This window comes from Lagenorhynchus albirostris, chromosome 7 (assembly GCF_949774975.1).
Source record: "Lagenorhynchus albirostris chromosome 7, mLagAlb1.1, whole genome shotgun sequence".
In the NCBI taxonomy this organism is placed as follows: Eukaryota; Metazoa; Chordata; class Mammalia; order Artiodactyla; family Delphinidae; genus Lagenorhynchus; species Lagenorhynchus albirostris.
The window spans coordinates 56,767,205-56,788,414 of NC_083101.1; the positions used below are offsets into that span (position 1 = coordinate 56,767,205).

At 41.4% G+C, this 21,210-nt stretch overlaps 1 protein-coding gene across 1 annotated transcript in view; it reads right to left on the reverse strand.

Annotated features, from left to right (window-relative positions):
• Positions 1-21,210, reverse strand: part of GLDC (glycine decarboxylase) — a 98,983-nt gene that overhangs the window by 70,353 nt on the left and 7,420 nt on the right. The window contains exons 3-4 of the mRNA XM_060155066.1: positions 8,843-8,978; positions 886-1,050 (exon numbers count right to left, since the gene is read on the reverse strand). Of these exons, the coding sequence (XP_060011049.1) occupies positions 886-1,050; positions 8,843-8,978 (301 nt within the window). The remainder of the gene's footprint in view (positions 1-885; positions 1,051-8,842; positions 8,979-21,210) is intronic.

Below are 21,210 nucleotides of genomic sequence, written 5' to 3' on the forward strand. Positions count from 1 at the left end.
CTGTTGTCTGCCATTGCAGTAAACAAAAAATGTTGCCCGCCATCCCAGTTCTACAAGGATCAAGCCATTAGCCACTGCAGCTGCCCACTGATGGTGCACCCTGAGAGGAACTCAGGATGGAAAAAATAGGAAGTATTATTTGCTTTGGAGACTGGCCCAAGATAGTTAAGATGCATTTCTAAGGAATAATTTCAATGAGCCCAAACTCTTGCATCTTCCCGTATATTGAAAAGCACTAACATTAACCTGAGATGTCTGTTCTTTGTGATTAGCAGTAATCTTTTAATGTTCAACTGCATGGTTTTTTCCCAGCAAAAACCTCCTACGTGTTCCAGCTCCTCCCTGACCTCTTCAGAGCAGTTCCTCAGAGCTGTGTGAGAGACTGTCTCCGGGGCTCTCATCCTTAGTAAGATCCCCAAATAAAACTTAACTTGCAACTTTTAGGTTGTATGCTTTTCTTCAGTCCACAGGATGAAAGCCTCGCACTAACGATGGTAAAGAGAGAGGGGCATTGGTCCTTGATACTATCTCGGAGTTGCTGTAACATCCCTGAACTTAACATCATGTATGTGAAGAGCAAAACGTCTTTCTTACATAATGTTAAACAATAAACAGCAGTGGCTTTTTAAATGCACTATATTTCACATCTGTTTGTTACCTCAACTAACTGGTATAATGATACTGATACAACATATCTCATAGACACAAATGTGTGTGTGTGTGATAGACAGAAAGAGGGGGCGGGGAAGAGAAAGAGAGAGAGAGAGGGAAAGAGGGACAAAGTCACTGGGCACTGACCGGAGCAGGGAAACCCCCGCCTGCACAGCAGTTGTGAGACTGAAAGATGTCCCTCCCCCTGAGGGAATCTCATGCTGGGCCTCTCACCTGTGGCAGAGCTGCATTGCCTCTGCAGCCGCGGTGGCCTCATCCAGCAGGGATGCATTAGCCATGTCCATGCCTGTGATGTCACACACCATGGTCTGGTAATTGAGTAAACTCTCCAGTCTCCCCTGAGATACCTCTGGCTGGTACGGAGTATACTGGGTGATCCTGTAAGGGACCCAAAACACTATGTCCAAACTGTGAATCCACTATTCAGAAAAAGCTCATGAAATACCTTCATTTTAGAATTCAGTATCTGAAAATTAAGTCTGCCTCTCTTGAGAATCATATAATACAACAATAAGCTTCCTTTTTGTCTTTTGTAAGGAAACTCAGCATTAAATCATAGTAACAATATTATCCTTTGGGGATAATCAGTACTTACTTTTCTATCCCTCTAAATTACTTAATCTTACATTTCTATTTTAATGATCTTATCATAAGTATGCTGTATTGTAAGTTGGCTCTTAAAATCCACTTGAGACTGTCTATGGTATTATAAACAGAATAAAAAAAAAGAAAAAAGCTCACCGCAACCATGGTTCACAATAGAAAAGTATCCAAGAATCTAATACCTAATACTCGAAACTTTTGGTTTTGGGGGAGAGGAGCTTTGTTTATACTGACCAGAAGTTCTATGTGCTCCTAAAAAATTAATAGAGGTCTATTTAAGAAGTGTTGGGAATTCCCCGGCGGTCCAGTGGTTGGGATTCCGCACTTTCACTGCCAAGGGCCCGGGTTCAGTCCCTGGTCAGGGAACTAGGATCCCACAAGACACGTGGCATAGCCAAAAAAAAAAAAAAAGAATTGTCACTATCCACTTATTAAAAGTCTATGGAAGTAAACTCCATACCTATCAAAATTCAAGAATACTAATGGTTAGAAGGCAGCATAGACATGAATTCTAACCTTAAAATCCTCCAGTTATTAGCCAAAAATATGTCTTTAGGTATGAGAGTTAATCCACTTAGTGACTTCATCACTTTTTCATCCCTTCATTCATTCACTCATCCTACAAATATTTACTGCATGTCTACTAAGTGCCAAAAACTATGATTAGTTCTGGTGGCACATCATAAGCAAGATGGGTACCAGTCCCTGATCTCAAGGAAAATATATTGTAGTGGGGAAAAAGAGATAAAAAAATACATAATATCATTTCAGAGTGATAAATATTTTAAAGAAAAGAAAATAAGAGGAGAGAGGGTGGCTGAGGACTTGGAAAGAGCTGCTATCTTTTCACCAAGAATCCATTACTGTACTACCAAAGTGTGTCAGATTGGGGTCTATGCTCCCACACGAGAGTAACGCTGTTTCATATCCCTATTGTTTTCGTTCTTCCAAGCCTGAAGAGTATTAGGAAAAAAAATTTTTTTCAACCCCTTTTCCTTCCTCTCCTGATCTGGTAATCACATTCAGGATATTTCCACCTTTTACTTTCTTTTATCTTTTCTGAAGGCTTTGAAATCAATGTCTTCTTACCTTTGAGGGGGAATAGAATGGGGGAGATTGCCTTACCAAGCAGTACAATGTCAAGACTTTTGAAATAATTTCCCTGAAACTTTCATTGGTATAGTTGTATGTGTGTGTGTGTGTGTGTGTGTGTGTGTGTGTGTGTGTGTGTGTGTGTGTGTGTGTGTGTGTGTACAGCAGAGTATGTTTTTGCTTCAATTAATTCCTTGAACAGCCTGGCTTAGCAACTGTAAATCAGTTAGCCAAATTCTAAGCGGGTGGTGAACTGGAATAAATGAAGCACACAATACATGATGTAGACTAAGTAGAAAGGGAATCTAAGCAGAAATGGCACACAAAAGGCACAGGCAAGGGGCCACTGTGACCTCAGATCAGATAAGATCTTCATACACAGCATAGTCTGCCACCACAAAGACATATGCTTAGATAGCCTGGCTAACATGAACTTTTCATTTTACTCACAATCATTATTTGGCATACGGACAGACACACAGACTTATACACACACATATGCAAACAAGCATGCATATGTATCAGCTAGCCCATCCAAAGAATTCATCACAGTACTGAACAGAATGTTGAAAAATGTGCAACAAACTCTCTATTAAAAGGAAAATGATTAAATAAATTAGACAATATACATATAATACTATGGATTGTGAAAATGATATGTAAAAATATTTTCTGACATAGAAGATGCTCATGATACATTAATTTAAAAAGTAAAATGTAAAATACTACAATCCTATTTGTAAAAACGTGAACCAAAATGTAAACAGTGATTTTCTCTGGGTGGCAAGATTAACCATAATTTTTACTTTCTTTTTATTATATGTTCTAAATTTTAAAGACATCGGCTACCATTTATTAACCATCTTCTGTGTGTCAGGAACATGTTTACAACCTTTTTTTGCTGATTATATGATGCATGCTCTTTGCAAAAAGTTGGAAAATTGAGATAACTACTGAGAAAATAAAATCACCCATAATCCCAGAAATCCAGGATAACAATAGTTAACATTTAGGTACATTTCTTTTCAGTCTTTTTTATTTTTCTTTTTCTGCTCATTTTTCTGTTGTGTTGTTTGCCCCTTTTCTTGTTAATTTGTGACTTTTCTATATACATTCTTTTTTTTCTCTAGCTTTACTGAAGTATGATTCACAAAACTGTGTATATTAAAAGTGTACAACATGATGTTTTGATATATGTATACTTTGTGAAATGACCACCACAATCAGGTTAATTAATTTCAGTCTCTTTTTGACATCACAATCATACTTATACTTCAAAGTAAGATGGTACTCTGTATAAAGTTGTGTCTCGATTTTTTTTTGTTAACATTATTCCATGGACAATTTCTAATAACTTTAAATATTATTCAGAAATATGCATTTGATTGTTTTATGTTATTAAATCATTTATCATAATTTAACAAGTCCCCTCAAATTGAACATTAATTTTGGTTTTTAAATATTAGAAATAGCATAACAGTGAACATCCTTATCTTTGTATTATTTCCTTAGGATAAATCCCTAGATATGGAATTTCAAATCATAAGGTGTACAGTAATCAATTTCAAATCTTTCGGTACATATACCATGTTTTTCTCTAGACAGTTCACACCATTCTGTATTCCCTTAAGTAATACAGTGATTCACAGGTTTCCCTGTATCTTCACCAATGCTAAGTATTAAGAAGCTCTGGGTGTCAACCTAAATTCTATAATTTATTACCTGTGAACTGGGACAAGTCACTAAACCTCTCCCTGACAATTTCTCTTGGCCATCAATGGAGATAACATCACCCATATCAGATATTATCTTAACACTCAAGTCCAGTTAACATACATAAAGCATTTTGGAAATGGTTAAGTCCTTCCCAAATGCTGGTTGTTTTGAAAAGTTTTTATCCTCTGTTCCGGTCTTAGAAGATTTTTTTTAAACACTCATAGACTTCTCCCAAAGGATTTATTCATACTTCTATTCAGATATTATTAGATATTTCTACTTGGAAACAATTTCTTTCTGGAAATTCATCACATCCCATGTCAGCATCACACTCCCTATCCTTCCTCCAACCAGATCACCAAACAAGGTAGTTTCTTTTCTTAAATTCCTTCAAAGTTACCACTATCATGCCAATTCTCAAGGTAAAAAGTCCAGATTTTTTTAGGCCCAAATGATGACCAGTTGCCATTAGTCTTCCTTCCGACATCCTACATCTACCCCTTTGATGCCTTACTAGCCTAGCACAGTGCTTAAAATAGGAAATTATCTAATATTTCTGGTGCAAATGTATGTGTTTGACTTTCCTGCTCAAATGGGGATGGCTCCCCAGTTACCTGCAAGAAAAAGCCCCAAACCTCCCAAACACAGTCCTTCATACCTGAGACCATGCTATTCCTTTGCTCACAGACTTTGGGATTTAATATTCCCCCTCCCTTGTTCAGCCTTTCTCTCCTTGCTCAAAGTCCAAGCTTAGGCTGATGCTAATTAGCACTGCTAAAAGGAGAGAGCTTTAAAACTTTTCCTACAAAGATGACAAATACATGATCCTACTTCTTTTACTTGTAAACTTCTTTTATAATCCACACTTTTTTTTTTTACACTAATAAACAGACATAAATGGTCTTAAAAATCATCTATTAATGGACATGGATTGGTGAGTCTCAAGCCTGGAGATACTAAATAAACCCTCCTTTCAGGAGAAAAATGCTAGCACAGGGCCTGCCATCCTGCATAAAAGGGTTTAGTTGCCCCAGGCAAAACAGTGATCAAGAAAATGTCTGTAATCTACAACTTCTATGTTCCAACTGATATTTAACTCAATTGATTTCTGTTTCTAGATATATTTTAATATTAAAAACCAAAAAGTATCTGCATATCCAAGAAGGCATTCTGTTCCACTCAAAAAGGATGCATGATATATTCAACATGGCATTAACATTTATTCCAAAATAATCAGTATTCTCTATGATTTTAACCAAAAAAGGCGTGGGGGAGTTGCAGGAAGACAAACATTCATGAGATTCTCTCATTTAATCCCAGTGCCAACATTACACAAAACAGAAATAGTCACAAGGGAAATGTAAGTGTTTTGATATTAGTTAACTGATATTATCAGCAATCAAAAATTTCAAAAAGTAGACCCTACAAAATATATTCTAGGCCTAATGTAAATCTTCTTGTAAGAGCCCAAATGTTTGTATTCTCTGGAGGCTATGTTACCCATTGATTTTCACCTCACGTCACCGGAATTTGTTGGTTCCATCTCTATGGCAACCATTCAGAAGGGTGATAATGTGAAGTCTACCCAAGCTCATGTGCACAGCCCTCCCTATCAGGGCTGGCAAGGGCCAGTACCACCCTCTGTTTCAGATCAGCTTTCGGAGAATGCAAAGGAACAAAACTTAAAATGCACCCCAAAACCAGAACTGAAAAGCAAAGAACAACACTGTCTCCCTCTCAAAACCCTGGCGGATCCTAAAGTAAATGAACATATCCACTCACAGCCAGGAAGCAATATGGTGAATATTCTGTGCGGCCACCAAGAGCGAAGACAGCTGGCCAGTATTCAGATGGCTGGAATGCTGCAGCCCATTCATGTACTTGGGAGGCTTGTTTTGTAAGAAGGAGGAGACAGGCCATTTGCTTTTCAAATCAAACTTGGAGTTTACCATCCAAACTTTTACCAATACCCCAGGGGAAAAGAAGCCCTCAGCAATACAAATACCTTCACACGCACACAAACTCACACACACACCCAAAGCAGAAAAACTACTTCTTTGACAGTTCATTCCTGTTCTCCTATTAATAAAGAAATGGAGCATATTGAAACCAAAAGCAATGCAACAGTGATTAGGCCAACAGATCCGGCTTCTATAATGATGGGACGTGAATCACTGCATCTAGGACAAACACCCTCATCAACCAGGACTACCTTTGCACTTATGCAAAAGCAGACAGAAGATGCAAAAGCACTGTGCTTCCCACATAGTCTAACCTATGCCCTAAGCCACACATATGCCTTGGTCCTCAGACCTACAGGTCTGGGCTTTAGGCACCAGATGAAGGCCCGCTGTGCTGACGGCCCAACACATAACATACTCACTCACAAGACTCAAACACACAGAAACCGCTATGTTTGAGTGTAAGTTCAAACAGAGTGTAAGTTCAGAGTGTAAGTTCACATATGGTAAGTAGTCAAAACAGTACCTCTATTCCTAGTACTAAGAACACTTTGTGCGAAGTTTAAAATTACGCAGGGTATCAGGTTTACTCTCTAAAATGTCAAAATTGTCAAAGTTTGTAATCTTAGAGGGGGTTCATATTTCTGTGTGTGTGTGTGTGTGTGTGTGTGTGTGTTTTAGAGGTGACTAGGTGTTTTAAAGGGAGAATGAGGGAGTCGGGAGGGGAATGAGCAGGGACTCAGTAGAGTCTGGGAAATGAAAATTTACAAAAACAGGAAGGGGGCCGTCCACATGAAACCCATCTGGGTTTGCTAACTGGTGCTCATAGAAGTTAGGCTCCTACCCAACCACAGAAGCTGGGAGACACGGACCCCATCTTCAGGAGTTGACTAGAACAAACAGTAAATTTGGGGGGTAGCTTTGAGTCTTCTCAGGCGGGCACTTACTTCTGGTTTTGTTTGTTTGTTTGTTTTTGCGGTACGCAGGCCTCTCACTGCCGTGGCCTCTCCCGTTGCGGAGCACAGGCTCCGGACGCGCAGGCCCAGCGGCTATGGCTCACAGGCCCAGCCGCTCCGCGGCATGTGGGATCTTCCCGGACCGGGGCACGAACCCGTGTCCCCTGCATCTGCATCGGCAGGCGGACTCAACCACTGCGCCACCAGGGAAGGCCCTTACTTCTGTTTTTGAGGAAAAAAATGGACTAACAGATGTCTCAATAGTCTGTCATAGGATGGCAGGTGGACAGCTTCTTATATGGGGCAATTATACTGAAATAAGAATTTTGGTCACTTGATTCAAATTAACTCTGACAGAATTTTATTAAATAACACCTATTTTTAAAACAGATGTGAAGTGTTCAGCAAATGTTTAAGGTATATTGCTGTGGAGCACGTACTTAGTATTTCAAAGGAGGCAATTCCGTGCTTTCCCATGGGGGGGGTCCACATTCCCTTTACTAAAGTTGATTTTTTTTCTATATGCTAACCTAAAAGATAGTCTCTGCATCTTGCTATAAATACCTTTGAATTGCTGAGGCAATCACTTACTCTGTCCTTGCATAATAATGGTCCTACTAAAAATTAAATTTACCTCGTACACCAACCAACTTAAAAAAAAAAAAAATCACCCAGGAAGTATCAAAGCCTTCCCAGGCTTGGTTTGTTTCTACGCTAGAGATGGTAAGTGCACACATTCCTTTGGAGATAAGGTTATCAGTTGAAATAAAGTTTCAATTCAAAGATGCTGGTGTATACAATGGCACTGATCCAAAAACAGAGAAAGAAAGGCCCAGGGGTCCCCATCTTTCCTCCTCCATCATCAGACAATATTTTCCAGTGGGCAGAAGAAGCAGGTGCTCTGATCTGCTCTCAGGCACCTTTGAAGCCATGGTCTTTGCCCGTTAAGAAGTACCCAAGGTGTTTTATTGTTTAGTGTGTACTAGGACATGAACCTCTGTTTCCTTCTTTCTATCATACAGCAAACAGGAATGGAAAAGCAAGATCGCATGGAAGTTTTCCTCAAGTGCAGGAGAAACATTTTCATTTTGCACAACCTGTGGCAGCCAGAGTGGGCAGGGACAAGAACACCCCCTACCCCACCCCCTAGAGGACTAGGAACGAGAGTTATCTGATAGGTGAGGTGGCGGCAGAACAAGTAACATCAACAGCTCAGCCTTGTCTTTGATTGTTTCTAGAAGAGCCTGTTCACAGAATACACATGTTCTCTTTCTCTACAAAGTGCTAAGTAATAAAGCTAACATTTTCATCTCCATCTACCTGATACAATGTCTTCTTTTTTCAGTTGGTCATAAACCCAGAATATTGGTTTGGGGCAGGGAGCAGAGGAGGGGGGTATAGTTAACTGTAGCTCCTAAAATCCCGAGAGAAGACAATGGACCAAGATTTTGACTCACTGAGTAATCTCAGACAGCCTAAAATCCTAGTGTCTCCAAAGAATAAAGCCCTGAATCTGCCCACCTGCAGGTTTGATATCTTGCTCAAAAACGCTCACTGAGAACAAACATGGAGTCAGCAAGAGGAAGAGATGCCCAGCACCCACAATTTTGAGCTCTAGATTATTTTATGGGAATAAAAGTAGAAAGAAGCTTCTAAGTCCTCTACATTTGAGTAAGGAAATCTCCCAAGCCAGAGAAAGCCAGGTAGGTTCCTGCAGGTTAGGGATAGCACTAGAGTATGGGTGTCAGTGGGCAAGTGCTGAGGCTTTGGGGGGTGGGGACACAGAAAGAGTCATGCAAATCAAATCACAGCACTCCTGTTTTTCATCAAGAAATACATTACCATCCTGAGTTCTCCAGTAAGTTCCGCAAAATTGTCTGTGGCACTGAGCAGTTATAATAGCCCATGCCAATATATGATCTCCAGATCTGGTTCTTGCTGGAAATGGCATGCAGAGATGCAAGGATTTCATTTTCACCTGATTGTGGGAAAGAGAGAAATGTTACAGAGAGAAAATGTCTCAAAAGAGAACTCTAGTTATAGTTTTAAGCCCTAGTTTTGTTTGAATATTGACATGAGGAGAACAGCTATATGGGAAATATAAGAATCATCCTCTCAGCAACACTAAGTACTAGATGCAGGAACCTGAAAGATCCCCAAACAGCACTCAGTTACTCCTCAAGGTTGGTTCCTCATAATTTTTTTTGGCTTTTCTTTTTTTGGCTTTGTCAGAATTTCCCAGTATTGACACCTGCCTCATTCCAGTTTTCTTCTGTTCCCTTCACATGTTTTATTTACACCAAATAAAAATTCTGCTCCTGGTAAAATATTTTTCCTTTTATTCATTTTTTTTGGGGGGGGTTAATTTATTTTATTTATTTTTGGCCACGTTGGGTCTTTGTTGCTGCACATGGGCTTTCTCTAGTTGCAGCGAGCGGGGGCTTCTCTTCGTTGCAGCGCACGGGCTTCTTAGTGTGGTGGTTTCTCTTGTTGCGGAGCACAGGTTCTAGGCGCGCAGGCTTCAGTAGTTGTGGCTCGTGGGCTGTCGAGCGCAGGCTCAGTAGTTGTGGTGCACGGGCTTAGTTGCTACACGGCACGTGGGATCTTCCCGGACCAGGGCTCGAATCCGTGTCCCCTACATTGGCAGGCAGATTCTCAACCAGTGCACCACCAGGGAAGCCCTGTTTTCCCTTTTAAATTGCCTTATACCAGTAGTTGGTATGTCTTAAATAACACATGACCTACATTTTTCTCTAAAATTGCCGTGCTAATTCTGACACTTTTTCCTGTGTGTTGCTGAAAGGGCTACTTATAAAAGGCCCTTCACCCAACCAAGAAAATATCAGTTATAATAAAAGATCCACATGCAGGGTTTTTTTTTTATATTTATTTATTGTCCTTATTTTTTTCCCACTTTTTGTTTTTTTTTTTTTTTGGCTGCGTCAGGGTCTTAGTTGCAGCACATGGTATTTTCGTTGAGGCATGAGGCATGCGGGATCTTTCGTTACAGTGCACAGGCTCTTTGTTGTGGCGCATGGGCTTTTCTCTAGTTGTGGCACTCAGGCTTCTCTCTAGTAGTGGCGTGCGGGCTCCAGGGCGCGTGGGCTATGTTGTTTGCGGCACACAGGCTCTCTCATTGAGGCGCGTGAGCTCAATAGTTCTGGTGCCCGGGCTTAGCTGCCCTGCGGCGTGTGGGATCTTAGTTCCTTGACCAGGGATCGAACCTGCGTCCCCTGCACTGGAAGGCGGATTCTTCACCACTGGACCACCAGGAAAGTCTTAACCAGCATTTTCATTAGGGAACTAGGTAATTAAGGAGGAATTATAAAAGTCCTTGGATGCAGAAGAGACCCTATTTGGGGTCATGCACGTAATAACAGCATCTGACATTTTGAGCACTTACGCTTTGCCAGGAATTGTACCAAATGCTTTCCACATCGCTTTGGAAACTAAGGCTTGAAGAGAACCACTCACCTAAGGCTACACGATTTTAAATTAGCTACCCAGCCTAACTCCAGCTTCCACACTTTCCTGAATGTGCCAGATTTCGATCTGCTACTTATACTGCAAGATACTTTCTAGATACAAATGACCTTACCTGGTTCTTTCTCTGCTCCTCTGCATATAGTTAGATCATGCTACTAAAATTTAACTACTTAGGCAAATGTCTGCCCCCTTTAAGATCTTACAGACTCAGGGACTTCCCTGGTGGTCCAGTGGTAAAGAATCCACCTTCCAATGCAGGGGATGCAGGTTCAATTCCTGGTTGGGGGACTAAGATCCCACATGCCACGGGGCAAGTAAGCCTGCGTGCCACAACTACTGAGCCCGCGCTCCCTGGACCCTGCGCACCACAACTACAGAGCCCGTGCACCACAACTAGAGACAGAAAACCCGCATGCCACAGCTAGAGAGAAGCCTGCATGCCACAATAAAAGATCCCACATACCTCAACAAAGACCCGACATAGCCAAAAAAAAAAAAAAATTAGGGACTCAGTCACTAAATCTTGGAATTGATTGATTTTATTGTTACAAATCTAGGTACAGCAATCTCTAAAATGGCAAACTGGCTAGGAAGATGCTTCACGATGTTTTAATTCTACTGAACTCTGTGACTGTTATTCTCATTAATCCTTCTTTATCTTCATTGAAAACACTGTCACCTTCCATCCTACCCTCCCACCCCACTTGCTTTCACAGTAAATAAATTCACAAGAGATGTGTCATTTTGCCAGACTAGGCTAACAAAAGAGGGGAGTAAGTATCAGTTTACAAGTATCGGTTTCATGAGTAAATACAACCCTACTGCCTTATGATGGACAATCTTGCCTTCTTCCACAGATTTAGGAACTATAGGTGAAAGTACAATAAAACAATATCTGAGGAGATACGCAAGTACAGCATCCTTAGGAACAATCATGCAAGAAATCCAATCACTTCCCAAAGTCTTCTTAGGGCAGAGTGATTAAGAAGCCCAGTAGGAGGGGAAATTAGCAGTGCCTGGCCCGCACCCAATTCAGCAAGGCCAGCTTCAATTAAGATCCTGTGCAAGAGGGACAGGTCCCTGTTCCATATTATGCCATGAGGACAAAAGGCCCAGCTCTCAAATGAGAACAGTCTTTGAAGGACTTTGTCAAATTAAGAGTTTAACCTTTGAGAGTCATACAGTATTGAGTAATATGATTTTTTTTCTACATTACAGAAAGATAATTCTATTGGTAGTGTGGATAGGTCAGAGAGGAGACTCTGGAAACAAGGGGATATGGTAAGAGGCCAGCACAATAGTCCAGGAGGGAGATGGTTCAGGGAGTGTTATGGGTTAAAGGGTTAAACTGTATCCTCTAAAGAGATACGTTTAAGTCCTAACCCCAGGTACCTAAACAATTATATAAAACATCAGTGGCTGCTACGAGAGATGTTAATATTTATCTGGAGACCCTAAACTCTCAACTAGAATGGTGGAGGAACCTGATTCTTCCTTTTGCGAGAAAACCCATTCTCTCATACCTCCCAGCAGGGCTGAGGATGTTAGTACAAGTTCGTGTGCCCAGTGAAAGAGCTTCAGTTAGAGCCCGGTTCCTTTCTCATCCATTCTGCAGCCTATCCTGTCCATATGCCTTCACCACTGCAGACTAGCCAGGAACCCACTGCCACATCCCACATCAGTTCAGGGTGTCCATATATCAATACATATCATCATCCCTCATAGTTGCCAATGTCCTACACACTGGGATAAAACACTTGAAAAAATTTAAAGGCCAATTAGCATAAAAGAAGAGCAAAAAAATTAATTATAGATAAGACCCAGAAGCATAAAATGTTCAAACTTGAGTTTTTAATCCTGTAACAGAGGAGACTTCCCTGGTGGCGCAGTGGTTAAGACTCCATGCTCCCAATGCAGGGGGCTGGGGTTCGATCCCTGCTCAGGGAACTAGATCCCCCATGCATGCCACAACTAAGAGTTCGCACGGCACATATAAGGAGCTTGCCTGCTGCTACTAAGACCCGGTGCAACCAAATAATCCTATAACAGATATACTCTAGTCCCTATGGGACCAAATTTTCCAAGCACCTGTGGGCTCTGCCCCTACCCAGATAGAGCTAATACAAATACAGCAGGCCCTCCAGGACCCACAGCTTCCAAATTTGTGGATTTCAACCAAGAATCAAAAATATTCGGAAAAAAATTTTCAGAAAGTTCCAAAAAGCAAAACTTGAATTTGCCCGTGTTGGCAACTATTTACATATCATTTACATCGTATTTACAACTATTTACATAGAATTTACCTTGTATTAAAACTATTTACATGGCATTTACATTGTATTAGGTATTATAAGTAATCTAGGGATGATTTAAAGTATATGGGGAGGTTGTGCATAGGTTATATGCAAATGCTGCACCATTTTATACAAGAGACTTGAGCATCCAAGGATTTTGGTATGGTGGAGGGTGGGGGTAAGGGGGCGCCTGAAGCCAATCCCTCCTGGATACTGAGGGACAACTGTATTCCCTGATTGGCCCTCATCATAGCCTGGTCTTGACAACCAATTTTACATTCTATTGGGAACAAAGTGAGTTAATAGAATGAGTAGTCCTCTGTACACCAAGCTAAAGGACACTCATGAGCCATGAAGAGTAGGGTAGGTACTTGGTCATGCTTCTGGAAGTTATAATGGTCTGAGAAACCTTTACCATTCACTCATCCATTGCTCATCATGACAACCTACAAGACAACCTACATGACAACCATCAAGACAACCTACAACCTACACTCATCCATTGCTCATCATGACAACCTACAACCTACAAGACAACCTACAAGTCATCATGACAACCTACAACCTACAAGAACAGAGAGTTAAACTGCTTCTTACTGTGATAAAATCAAGACCTCACCTAGAGATTATCATACTAAGTGAAGTCAAAGAGAAAGACAAATACCACATGATATCAGTTATATGTGGAATCTAAAAAATGATACAAATGAACTTCTTTACAGAACAGAAATAGACTCACAGACACAGAAAACAAACTTATAGTTACCAAAAGGGAAAGAGGAAGGGGGGATAAATCAGGAATTTGGGATTAACAGATACACACTACTATATATAAAACAGATAAACAACAAGGACCTACTATATAGCACAAGGAACTATATTCAGTGTCTTCTAATAACCTATAATGGAAAATAATTCAGTTATATGTATATAACTGAATCACTTTATACCTGATGCATCGTAAACCAACTATATGTCAATAAAGATAAATAAATTTAAAAAAAATCTAGACCTCAGGCTTTACCAGTCACATTTAATAAAAAACACTCCCCAAAAACACAACTTAATGAGTGTCTGGATTATTTCTAATGTTTGTTCACTGGTCACCATTTCTCATACCTACTAATGAAATCTGACTTTGGTCCAATCAGCAGAAGAGCCAACCTAGTACATTTAGGAACCCAGAGTTTGAGTTACTATGTTAAATAATGCCAAGATCCAATGGACATGGAGAAAAGGGGAGAAGAGGGAAAAGTCCACAATCAGAGGTCTGCCGCTGAACCTCTCTGAAATGGAGCATAGCAGAAGCAGTCTCTAAGAGCAAGTTTTGGGGCATGATTGGTCTAAATAAAAGCCCAAATCCTAACCATGCAATATCCACCACTGTACTTCACAATAGAGTTAGATTCCTCTCCCCCTTGGAAAAGAATGCCTTTCTAGAGAAACAGGGTGGGATCCTTAAGTCCAAAGTGGCAGTCTTTTCCACCTACGTAGTAAAAGAAGCATTTTAAAAAGGCAATTGTGTCATCCAAACCCTGGGCAGCACAGCCCCAGGAAAGCTGTGTGAACAAAGAGGAGAGAGGAAAATGATCAGCTTCCCCCCAGAGTGAGCCCCACAGCAGTGCACATTCCTCACTCTTGTCCTTCCAACTGGACAAAAACAGCTTCTTCCTGTTAACAGGCCCAATTCCAGTAACTATCTTCCTGAATATGAAGGACAATGAAACAAACCAGGGAGGAAATGAGACAGAATGAGAAAGGGAATGTCCATTAAAAAACACTTGGATGGATAAACAACAAGGTCCTACTGTATAGCACAGGGAACTATATTCAATATCCTGTAAGAAACCATAATGGAAAAGAATATAAAAAACTATATATATATAGATAGATAGATATACATATATATAAAATATGAAAAACTATATATATATATATCTCTCTCTGAATCACTTTGCTGTAAACCAGAAACTAACACAACATTGCAAATCAACTATACTTCAATTAAAAAAATAAATAAATAAAAACAAAACACTTGGAGACAAACTGTCATTCTCCAGACGTCTGCCTACAGCCTCAAAGAGCAGCCAGACCTTGCATTACTGTGCCCTCCCAGCCATGAAATTCCTTAGTCCTTTAGCGATCTAAGCAGTTAAGTTCTTTTCTTGTGGAATAAATACCTGCTTCTGACCTTGTTTATTCCTCTACCTCAGCACGTTGCATAACGCCCTGGTCCTAATGTACCAAGAACAGAGTTCAGTGACCTGGGCACCATTCCCTAAGAAACTACAGGTGGGTCTCACAATGTTCCTGCTTCTCAGAATTCAGAATGAATGCTTCCTCCTTACATAATTCCATATAAGAGCCTTTCCAATAGTAACTCCCTTGTCACTTGCACCTAAAACATCAAGGAGAATTTTGTACCAACCACTTCCCCAAATATACTTTCTGGTAGGAATAAGCTGATTTAGCTGTTAAATTTCTAGGCCTAGGTTTTAATTTCCCATACATGTGAACTTGGACAAGAACTAGGAGAATGTCATTAGAATAAACAGGCAGGCTATATGGGTCAAGATACCTGCTACACGCCAACACACACACACACACACACACACACACACACACACACACACACACACACAGTTCCCCACCTTTAACCCATTCCCAAACACACAATTTTTTTTTGCCACAATTATATGGAAAAATGTATCCACGCTTTGCTTTTGCTTTTCTGACAATCTAAAAATATTATGCCTAAGTTTCTACAGAGTATATATTATTCTACCATTTATATTAAAAAATAAATATCTATGGATATGTTGTATATTAACAGAATATCTCTGGGATGATTCTTAAGAAACTGATAAGTGAGAAGGGGTCTTGCTTACCCTGTATATCTTTTCATGCTCTTGAATTTTGGATAATACGACTGTCATTTATTCAAAAAATTTAAATTGAGTTAAAATGTTACACCCAGAACAAAATCCTGCTTGTGAAATACATGGGTGCAGACATCTGCTGTCCCCACAGTGGCTGGCTGTCCACAGAGCATTTTCCAGGCAGCCCAGCAACGCACAGCATGGAGCAGCCATTCAACCAGCAACAGAGCCTCCCTCCCACTCCCTGCCCTTCACGTGCTTTGCAAGATTCTCAGAAAAGGACTCTAAGGAAATCATCAGGACTGGAAACCAAGAAACTCATATTTGAATTTCCCAGAAAGGGCTTTTTCTGCCAGAGGCTGAAGGGAAGAGCTGGGGCTAGAATGTGAGGACAGAGGCTGCTTTAGCATTTTTCTTGCCAAAGCTGCTCAGGAACCATGGGGGGGTGGGGTCCGGGGTCTCAAGATAAACAAACCATGGATGATAGCATATATCAGGATTTTCTGATTTCCTGAGTGGAAGCCAGAATTTGCCTACAAACTCCATCCTAATGTGTAGTCTTTTTCTAACTTCACCTAATCATTTGCAGCACCTCTCTCCCTGCCCCGTAAATAAGTGGGCTTAAGCATGGCTTAACCCCACTTACCCAGCCCATTAAACCCTACTCCCTCTTATTTGCCAAGTTTCTTTCCCTAGCAAAGGAGGGTTTCACAACCACAGTCTGCTGAATTATAGAATTTGTTCAGTCCAGGAAGGCAAACCAATCTATAAGCTCGTTAATGCAGAATAATGACATGGAAACTCTTTGAATTGAAAACGCTTCAAGACTGGCAGAGGGGCGCCCACCCCATGCGGCAGGATGTGGTCTGGGCAGCACCACACAGGCCTGACCTGGGGCTCTGGCCCCCCAACCCTAAGCCTGCCAGGCTCTTTCCCATCTTCTTGATCAGCCGATTAATACCCCAGCTCACCCAGCCCCTCATGAGTCTTGGGAATTAGAACCCCTGGCCAGGCACTTCCAGCCGAGAGGGGCCAAGGCACGTCCAACCCGTGTTTCTGATGGCTCCATGGTCCCTCGTCTCCACAGGAGTGAGCAGTCCCTAGAGCTCTGCCTGCTCACCCAAGAGATATACAGGTTCAAGATCTTTATAGCAGCTGTAGGAAAACCAGAAGAGCATCCCATGGCGGGGTAGTGGGGACATGTCTGTTATTTACTTCTGGGACTTGGGTCACACTACTTTCTGTGGGAGACCTCGTCAGCCGCCCCTTTTCATTCCATCTATAAACATTTACAAAAGAAGTGTACAGAGAAACATTACAATTCATAATATTTACCTGGAACACCAGTTGACCTACATAAGCAGGCCAAATGGTCAATTTGAAATGAGAATCAGAGTGGAAGTCCTGGAGTGTTTGTTTTTCCTCTTTGCTGCCCTGTGAGTAGCTTGTCACGGCCAGCAGAGCAAGAACAAGAAGGGACAAATATGTATTGAGTCCAACTTAAACAATTTAAGATGTTTGCAGGAAAGAGAGAATTTTTATAGATCAAAGGAATACAGGCATATGGAGAAATTTGTAATCCAGCCCAGAATCTCACCAACTAAATTATAATCTCTTTGTGGACAGAGGCATAGTGGTTGCTAGGTACATACTAGGTGCTCAGAAAATACAAGTGAATGAAAATTCACCTAAACTCCCACATATAGTTGTTAGCTCAATATTCACAATAACTCACCTAGCACAGAATCCACAATGACAAATCAATGTGCAAACGGTTCTCACATCCCTAAAGGCATGAACTTCAGAGAAACATTTCTAAAGGGAAACTTGCAGCTATTAAGCAAGTTCTGTGAAATAATACAGTGCCTACAATAATTTCATATTTTCCAAACTTTTGTTTCCTTATTGTTTAATCAGTTAGTACATTGGATGATATGGACATTGAGAATCCTTACTAAAATTCCCAGTTTGCATTTTTATTAAAATACTTCAGGTTTAACAAGTAAAACAAACCTGAGCAGTCAAAACGAGATCAAAGTTCTTCACACATCATATAACAGAGATTTCTAAAAGCAAAGCACAGTGCCATTTGGTGGGGTGAAAAGAGGACATAAGGAATAGAAGCCAGAACACTCACCCTCCTGAAAGCAGCGCACAACCTCGTTGTGGGCCCCCCCCTTCAGGCTCCCGAGCAGGTCAGGCCCCCCACGCCCATTCCCATAAGGTGCTCACTGAGCTCCCATCCCAATGTGGACGGATGGGACTGCCTCACCTGTCTCCCACCCCAGCCAGCTTGTGTGGACTTGAAGTCCTTGGCCACTTGACTTTACCAATCCTCAAACTAAGCTAAACTCAGGCACCCCATTCCTCTGTTCCTGCTCCCAGGTCACTAAATGATGCTGGGTGAGGGGATCCTAGCAAACCTTACAGATTCAAGCCATTAAATCTCAGCAGGTCTTCCATGCAGGGTGATCTAGGCCCCTCACTACCCAGATGATCACTTTCTCACTTTTCTAATGCTCTGTCTCACCCTTCCTGCCTCTCACTTAGATCATCAGACAGGCAGCCCCTAAACTCCTCCCACCTCAGAGTGTCCTTATGTAATCATGTGTACTTTTTTCTCTCTTATGCCTAAGAAAGGTCCAGAATATGATATTGAGGTCCACAAACCCCTGACTTAAAATGTAACCTCTGGCCTCTTGGATTACTTCAACTCAGGCTGCTCTGCCTGTGTCTTTTTCCATGCTCTATTTCCCAATATCCTGGTTTCCACTTTCTTCCCAATACTTCATCCATAGGAAATCTCACTCATTCTCATTAATTCATTCAGAAGACTCACTAAATCTGCAACTCCATCCCTAATCTCTCTCTTGAGCTCTAGACTCGTTATTTCCAACTACTGATTCAGCTTTTTCAAATGCATGTTCCTGAGTACCTCAAATTCAGTTCTGCTCAAACAACACCCATGATCTCGTCTTCCTCTAGGACCCTCCTCTTCTCCCCGTTTGCTCTCTGTTAATGACATCTCCATCACCCCAAGACACTCAGCCTAGAAACTGACTGACAGTCCTACCTGCTGCCCCGCTGGACCGACCACCATGTTTGTACCAAAACCATACTTCCCACAGGCTGCTCCCAGGCAATTATTGATACTAAGCCCAGCAGGAGAACTAATGCAGACCCATTCCTGTAAGATGTGGGACTCCTCTGATGGGTGACTTTGGTTCAAGGACTCTGCTCAGTCTGACCAAAACTTTTTAGATCTGTGCTGCAGTCTATGATTCTTCTTACCCAATTCTTCCATCCTTCTCCCCCTCCACCAGGGTCAGACCTGCATCACAGTCTAAAGACTCCCCTGCCTTCTCATGCTCCCACTCTTACATATCTAATATCATCTTGGTGACTGCTTCCTGGTAGACACATTTAAAATCTCACCTCTAAAATCTCCAACAGGGCTTCCCTGGTGGCACAGTGGTTAAGAATCCGCCTGCCAATGCAGGCGACATGGGTTCGAGTCCTGGTCCGGGAAGATCCCACACGCCGCGGAGCAACTAAGCCCGTGCGCCACAACTACTGAGCCTGCGCTCTAGAGCCTGTGAACCACAACTACTGAGCCCGCAAGCCACAACTACTGAAGCATGCGTGCCTAGAGCCTGTGCTCCGCAACAAAGAGTAGCCCCCGCTCACCGCAACTAGAGAAAGACTTCACGCAGCAACGAAGACCCAAGGCAGCCCAAAATAAAAAAAATAAATAAAATCTCCAACAATCTCCCAGCTGGTCTCCTTGCCTCTGTCTCAGAGGCACTCTGCAAAACACAGTTTGAATATGTCACTTCCCTCTGTAATAACTGTTAATGTCTCCCCACTATGTAGAGGAAAACAAATCCTTTATCATGGCTTTGGGCCCTCCATACCTTGCTTTCCATACCTCTCTTCAGCTCAATATTCTACACACATGGTCTACTCACCATCCTCAAATAACCATGTTAGGTTATTTGAGGCATGTCCACACTTCCAAGCCTCTGCTCATGCCATAACCTCAGCTAAACCATTCATCCTATTTGCAGACCTAAGGAGCTATTCAGTATCTATCTCCCTATCAGTTTTAACCTACAGTCAGGGACCATATCTTTATCACCCTTTACTTCCTGATTCTTGCATCCTCAGTGCCTAAAGCAGTATTGTATTTTCCATTGAAGTCTCTCAAGGAATTAAAGTAGATGGAGGAGGCTATAGACATAGATTTGGTGATAGTGGCTTATAACCCAATGGTGACAAAGGGGAGTAGGTTGGGGCATTTAGTCTATGGGCAAATGGCCCTATGTACCTCAATAGTCCTCAAGAGTAATACCATATTTAAAGCACAGTATATTTTATTTTGATAGCATTGAGTACTTTTAAAAGTTAGATAAAATTCATTATAATTTATGATAGCAAGTATATGCTAATTTAGATGAATGTGGTAGTTTTTTAAATATCTATGCAGAAGATTTTTAGGGCAGTGAAAACACCCTGTATGCTACTATAATGGTGGTTACATGTCATTATACACTTGTTCAAACCCACAGAATGTGCAACACCAAGAGTGAACCCTAATGTAAACTACGGACTCTGGGTGATGATGATGTGTCAACGTAAGTTCATCAGCGGTAACAAATGTACCCCTCTGGTGGGGGATGTTGATAATGAGGGAGGCTGTGCATATGTGGAAGCAAGAGGTATAGGGGAATTCTCTGTACTTTCTGCTCAATGTTGCTGTGAACCTAAAACTGCTCTAAAAAGGAACGTCTATTAAAAAAAATTTTGCGTGCAATCTTGTTTACACTCCTCCCTTCGAAAGGTGTAAACTAATTCCCCTTCCCTTGAATTTGGGCCAGTCTTAGTGACTCACTTTTATGAACAGCATATGATATAAATGATACTATAGAACTTCCAAGACTAGGTCATAAAAAGAATAGTCTCTGCCTGGCTTTCCTTCTCTCCTGAATCACTGGCTCTGCAGGAATCCAGTTGTCATGTTGTGAGGACACTCAAGCAGTCTGTGGATAGACCCATGTGAGGAGGCACCAGGGCCTCCCGCTAACAGCCAGCACCAACTTGCCAGCCATGTTTATGAGCCACCTTGGAAGTGGGTCCTCCAGCCCTAGTTGAGCGTCCACCAACGTGAGACCACAACCTCATGAGTAACTCAGCCAGAACCACCTAGCTTAGTTGCTCCTGGATTCTTGACCCACGGAAACTGTGAGGATAATAAATGTTCATTGTTGTTTTAAGCCACAGTTTTGTAGTAATTTCTTATAAAACAAGAGATAACTAATACAGTAACTTTGCCAATTTTTAAAAATATTGTTGAAGAATTCCATTTACATAAAATCTTTGATGGTGCTGGATGAATTCCATGATCCTTTAACAAGATGAAGAGGAAAAAGTTGTTTTATATTTTAAGTTCTTTGTCCCGATCACATGACCTATTTGGCCCCTCATCACCATATGTCAGCATGTTTGTATCCTTGCATGTCAAAAAATAAGCAAGTCCTGTGAAAGGATTTCA